Here is a 6,659-nt window from a genome sequence, read left to right as displayed (position 1 = left end):
GTTGACATGGTGACCGTTTAGAATCTAGATTCTAGACTCGTGAGTTCTCAACAGTTGGAAAAGGCTCTAGAGCTCTCAGCTACGCCATTAAATGACAAAGATTTTTGAGTAAGCATTTAGTGTATCAATTTTCAAAGGCAATATATTATTCTACATCAACAGAAGGCTTGCATTTATAATTCCCTTCGTTTATTACTCTGATGGCAAAATCATCAATGGAAGCTCGAGGATGTCAAACAGGCAGGCAATCGCAATTTAATTCATACCCGTTAGCTTGGCATTATTATTAAGTAGGAGTGGATGTGAGGGCAGGCCAATCATTCTTGACAGATATATATTATACCTAGGCCTCTACAAAGCAACTGTTGGAAATTGGGCTTGTTTTAAATGCAAGCTGGGCGGGTTCGTGAATCATGACTAGCTAGTTATTCACTGTATCAACTTGTTAGAGCGTGACTGATAAGGTTAGAGCAGTTAGCAATGATGGTAATGTGGGGGAGGGGGAGGCATGATCTGCACTCAGAAGCTCGTAAATGGAAGTGGGTCATTGGGAGAAGTGCAGGATTGTGAATAAAATTGGGGAGGGAGGGAGGCAGCCCATGCTCTGTGGTAGTTTTGCGTGGAAAATGAACCCATAATCAGCTACTCCAAAGAACCCCATTTGCAAATATAGCCGTTGGTGGGCGGCTTCTCGTGAACAAAGAAGACGGAATCGAGCCATAGGGATAGGCAAAGGAAAGCATTCTAGTGAACCGCCTTCTTTTTACTTTCCTCTAGTTCTGTTCTGTGTGTACGCCCTTGTTGCCACACACGCATACCAGAAGCCTTCATCTAGCCTTCATCTTTTGCCCGTTTGTTTTCCTTCTTTTGATCCCTTATCCACCCCCAAAGAAAACCATGCTTCTATGCCCCGCCTCCACTGCTCACACTGCAACAACAATTCTGCCCACAAACGCTTGCACTATCCACCCTTGCTGCTGCTAAGCAGCACACAAACCCTCTTGCAGAGAAAGGGACCTGAGGGCATTAGCCACGCACACACGAACCCTCTTGCAGAGACAACACGAATTATGATGTTTATGATGGTGCTTTTGTGAAGCAGCATCCACCTGCCAAGTGGATTTTCTTCACATTTGTATGTGCTGTTTATGATGGTTTCTTTCTGAAGCAGCATCCATCTGCCAAGTGGGTTTTTTCTCCTCATTAGCTCCATACATGCCAATTGTGATGACGCCTTTGTGAAGCAATACCCATCTGCCAAGGAGGTTTTCTCTACATTCATCCCCTTCTATCAATTCTCCAACATTATCGATTGTGACGGTGTCTTTGTGAAGCAGCATCCATCTCCTTACTGGGTTTGCTCCATATTCATCCCCTTCAACTTCTCTGTACCCTCACCAGGTACTTTTGCAGAGCTCAAAATATATGCTTTGAACCCTTAATTCTGGTGATGCATTGATGTAGCTGCAATTTTGTACATTATGATGCTTAGTCTTGCTGCTAAATGGTTCTATGAAGGCATGTTGATTGTGGTGCTTGTATGGGTCACCATTTGTGTTTTGAGAGCTAGTTCATTGTAGAATCATTAATGCTTGTGCAAATATCTTGTGCATCGTTCTCTTAGGTGGCAAGTTTCTTACAGGATTGAGCCCAAGATGGGTTGTGTATTCTCAAAGCAGCTCAAGAAGCAAGCATCCGTGGATGGGTGGGCCTCTCCTCCTGCCAGAATGACTACTCCGAGGGCCAATAAGCTCACCACTGACTACTCAGTTGAGTGCTACCATCGACACTTCGTCGCCCTCACCTCTAGTTCATATGGATTGTTGAAAGTTGAGTCACCCAAGCCTTCAGAAGTGAAGAAGAACCATGACAGAGGTGGGGTAGTAGGTTCACTGAACGAGATGTATGGCAAGCTTAGGAGTTTGGAAATGTCTGAGTCAGCTCACACCAAGCCATGGTGTGAAGTGAGCAGCATGCTAGATAACCTCAAACCTTGTCTAGACAAAAGCACTTCAAGCCCACCAGCTCATGGATGGAGGATCAACTCAGCAGAGTTTGTCATCTCAGAAACTATCAATGTGGGAGAGATGATGAGGGGCCTCGAAGAGGCAGCCCCGTCACGAGGTCTGTCGCCTGCTAATAAACGAGCTCTCAGCATGGTGTCTTCTCCTCCTCAAACAAAAGCTCTTGAGAAGAGAGCCATGGCTTTCCCGACAGTCACTCATGATGGGTTGGATGAAGATGATGATGAATTTGGGAAGGAGAACACCATGCCACATCATGGCCAGTATATCATGGCACCACCACCCAAATCAGCTACATCTACAAGAAGCCCTCTGGGTAACACCCTGCCACATCATGGCCAGTATATCATGGCACCACCACCCAAATCAGCTACATCTACAAGAAGCCCTCTGGGTAACTCCCTGCCACATCATGGCCAGTATATCATGGCACCACCACCCAAATCAGCTACAACTACAAGAAGCCCTCTGGGTAACACCCTTCTGTCTCAGGTTTCTCAGCCACTGAGAAGGGAGAGCATCGTGAGCCGAAAAGGTTTGCCTACCAATGATACTGTTATCGCCAAGTCCGGCCCTGGGTTGTCTCCAACTCCAGCTATGACGCGAGCCATGAAGTATGCACCATCAAATGGGAGAGTGAAGCTCACTCTGCATACACAGCAGACCAAGTCTGCTGCCTTGGTTACACCTTCATCGATCCTATCAAGGTCCATGTCAAGAAGAGTAGTTATGGGGGGAAGCATTCCATCAACTGAACCCAGTAGCCCCTTGTTCGACCCAGACCTCGTTGCCTCGTATGAAAAGGCACTGGAGAATCTCTCTGAAAATGATTGGAATGCATGCCATGTGGATGCCCCCGACGAGCGCCACCACTGGACAGCAGCTCAGAAAGAGCTAAGTGAAGCTTTGTTTTGCTCTAGCAAGTCTATGCCCACAGTAGGACTAGACAGGAAGCTATATGACCCATTTGAGTGTTTTGAAGAGAAGTGCCCCCCTGGTGGTGAAAAGACAGTAGTGTTGTACACCACAACACTCCGTGGTATCAAGAAAACTTTTGAGGATTGCAATACTGCAAGGGGCATTCTGCAGAGTTTTGGCTTGAGCATTGATGAGAGGGATGTGTCCATGCATCTTGAGTTTCTAAATGAGCTTAGGGAATTGATGGGAAGGGTGGTTTCTGTCCCAAGAATGTTCATCAAGGGGAGGTATATTGGAGGTATAGAGGAGGTAGTAAAGCTTCATGAGGATGGGAAACTGAGTGAGCTTGTTGAGGGGCTTCCCAAAGAGATGAATGGGGGCAATTGTGATGGCTGCGGTGGGGTTCGGTTCGTGCCGTGTCTCGAGTGCAGTGGAAGCTGCAAGGTCAGGAATGAGGACACCAACAAGGTTGTAAGGTGCCCAGATTGCAATGAGAATGGATTGATTCAGTGCCCTATATGCACTTAGGGCCTTTGCACAACACTCTCTGCCCCATGGTGTACATGATGGCCCATCCATTTGCATAGTCTTGGGTGTGCATGATGGTCCATGAATGTCCATGATGCACAATCCATTCATTCACTTAGTCCTGGGATGATGGCCCATATTCATTCCCTAAGTTTTGGATGTGTATCTATTCTTGGTGCCAAGGTGTCAAGACACTAAGTTTCTTCAACAGAAAGCGGATTCACCATCAACTTGTTGCAGCTCTCCTCATTATGCTGAATAAAGCTTATTTTTGCAGTGCTGCAAAAAGGACCTGTACTCGACACAAGTGTCAGGTAGCTGTTTGTTGCCATGTGTCGTCGTTTTGTTATGCAAGTCAGCATCTGCTCTTGTCTACAATGGCAGGGGTGGGTCTACTGGGGAGACTAGCAGATGATCATGGTTTTTTTTGGCTACCAAATTATTATCTCCTTGCACCAGTGTGCAGCAAGGGTGGGGTGTGCACTGTGTGTGCACATGAAGTAGTATTTGACATCATCTGTAGAACCCTCTTCCCCCCATGGGGTGTTTGTTGATGGGTCAGTTCACTTAATGTCACACTCCATTACAGAGTGGGTGGGTCCAGGGTTATGCTTTGTTGTCTCTCTCAATCCTCTATCTCTTATAATGATAAACATATGATTGTTTTCCGGTTTGGTGGCACTTTGTTTATGCTTTACTAGGGCTAGGGGTAGATAGAACGTTTTGGGAACCGTGTCAGAATTATGAAAAAATGCCTAATTTTTTTCATTGCTCTCATTGTCAGGATGCATTTATTATGTACCTTAGTTATAAAACCAACATGTATACAGGCGTGTACACTTTATATAGTATACACGCTTCTATACTCTTTCGGAACTAAAACCGCTCGTATACATTTATGGGAACTAAAACCCGGTAGATTGAGAAGTTGTCCTTATTTTGATTGGTTGAAAAAAAAGTTTTTATCATGCACTTGCTAGAATGAGTAAGTTGTGTGGAGTACAATGTATACATTTAATCCAACATTTTGACATGTCATTAGTAAATTACACTATGGACCAATGTTCACCACCGTCGACCAAGTGCCTACCTTGACCTCGATCTTAATCGTCATCCAAAGTGGAGCAAAATGAGCTACAACATCATCACGAAACAACATCAACTCACTCTTAACCGAAAGGTCCCTCAAATGTGTGACCCATTATTTTGAGTTATCACGGGACAACATTACTAAAACTCTTAACCAAAAGGCTATCTCTAATTATTTGACCTGTATTTTTGCACATAGACATAGCCAATAACACAAGGTATGTCTAAGAAAGTGCTAGGCTTATACTTTCAAGTATTCGTTGTTACAATTCATACACAATGACGTATAATCAGACTTAGGGTTTAAAGGTACTTAAAGCTATCTTCTTGTTATCTCATGCTAATTTGGAGAATAAAAGAATGTGGGAGAAGCTAAGGATGAAGTGGACAAAGGCTTTACAAAAAGTAATTAAACTTCCCTTAAGTTTTTTTTTTTCGTACACACCCGGGGCCCACTCAAGTGGGTGGAGCCGATTTCCCCTTACAACAATTAGCCAATTATCATGGTCGGGCAAGGGCCACGTACCATCGGGTAAGAGCCACGAATTAGGCATCCCCCATGACCACCGCGATGAGTCAAGCGCTGGAACAGCGGAGGGGTCTCGTATGGATCCTCCTATCTCGGGTGATCCACCACCCGAGGAGGAGGAGTCACTCGAGTGTTCAAGGGGCAAGAGCCCGAGCAACCAAACACATCAAGCGAGCATAGGTGTCCCTTTATAACATGAGAGAGCCTAGTGGGACTTGAACTCATAACCTAGAGGTTACAAGTCACAAGCTTTGACCACTACACTAACTCAGTTGGGACTAAACTTCCCTTAAGTTACCACTCATGTTTTATCAAAAGCCAATTTCTCAAGTTTTTTATGTTGAAAATCAATGTGCTAGAGGGTGCAATATTTGTGTGTAGCAAAGGGGGGAATAAAAGAATGTGGGAGAAACTAAGGATGAAGTGGACAAAGGCTTTACAAAAAGTAATTAAACTTCCCTTAAGTTACCACTCATGTTTTATCAAAAGCCAATTTCCCAAGTTCTTTATGTTGAAAATCAATGTGCTAGAGGGTGCAACATTTGTGTAGCAAGGGGGGGGAATACCTCAATCATTTGACATAGTTGGGTTCCAAAGGTCAAAAGGGCCTTGCAAAATGAAGCAATGAGAGTAATAGAAGGATCCAAAATTCACTAGATCTAGGCACCTACTACAACTGGGCAAGTGAGGTGAACAAAGTCTTCACTCAGCATTCATGAGAGGGAGGTGGAGGCTAGATTCTAGGGAAGGCTGAGAGGGAGGTGGAGGCTAGATTCTAGGGATTGGATTTATGAGCAACTTAAGCGTGATTAGGTGGATACAAAGTGATTAGCTCCATGGCAAGTGAGGTGAACAAAGTCTTCAATCAACATTCATGAGAGGGAGGTGGAGGCTAGATTCTAGGGATTGGATTTACGAGCAACTTAAGTGTGATTAGGTGGATAATTATCACTAATCCATGAAGCTAATCACTTTGTATCAAGCCTATAAAAAGAGGCTCAATCTAATGCAAAATGTGTGCTTTTGATTCATACACACCCTCATTATGTTATTTGGATAATCTTTTACTAATTGTTATCTAGATTATGCGAAAACCATGCTTTTAGTTGTGTTTGGTCCACTTGGGCTTTCGAAGCCTGCCTCTCCCTTGGCATTCTCATTAAGCCCAAATGCCATTAGTATCAATTAGGACTAATTAGCACTAATTATATTTTTCCCTCTACAAGTGAGTGTCCAATCTTGAGAGCACGATACCAAGTAAACTACAGTTTTTGCGATCATTATGGTCATGGCATCTCACAGTGTTGAACACGGTTGCAAGCCATTGTTAATGCTCCCAAAGCGCACAACTACCTTTATCAACGTCACCACAGCAACAAGCTATCATACCGACCATAACAGCTCTGCTAGCACCCATACTAGGACCCCAACCACCCCCTACCAAGATCACACCACTTAATCAGATAGGTTTGGTGGAACCTATGCAGTTGCAATTGAGCATAGGGATTATGCATATCAAGTTTGAAGACCTAACATCAGGTATTTTGGCAAATCAGGTTGTATTATGTGAA

At 44.2% G+C, this 6,659-nt stretch overlaps 1 protein-coding gene across 2 annotated transcripts; it reads left to right on the top strand.

Moving 5' to 3' along the window:
• The first annotated feature begins 363 nt into the window (after window positions 1-363).
• On the top strand, window positions 364-4,142 carry LOC147628993 (uncharacterized). Of its 2 annotated transcripts, none has more exons than XM_086812191.1 (2): window positions 364-1,401; window positions 1,625-4,142. In XM_086812191.1, the coding sequence occupies exon 2, from the start codon at window positions 1,656-1,658 to the stop codon at window positions 3,468-3,470; it is 1,815 nt and encodes a 604-aa protein (XP_086668317.1). In that variant the 5' UTR covers window positions 364-1,401; window positions 1,625-1,655; the 3' UTR covers window positions 3,471-4,142. The 2 variants fall into 2 exon arrangements, with proteins under 2 accessions (XP_086668317.1, XP_086668318.1); XM_086812192.1 differs by having other exon boundaries at window positions 732-1,401; window positions 1,643-4,142.
• Window positions 4,143-6,659: the final 2,517 nt, after the last annotated feature.

Source organism: Cibotium barometz, chromosome 18 (genome assembly GCF_041138505.1).
Source record: "Cibotium barometz isolate CiBa-2024 chromosome 18, ASM4113850v1, whole genome shotgun sequence".
Classification (NCBI taxonomy): domain Eukaryota; kingdom Viridiplantae; phylum Streptophyta; class Polypodiopsida; order Cyatheales; family Cibotiaceae; genus Cibotium; species Cibotium barometz.
Note: the sequence above shows the minus strand (reverse complement) of the source record. Positions and strands in the feature narration are given on the sequence as shown.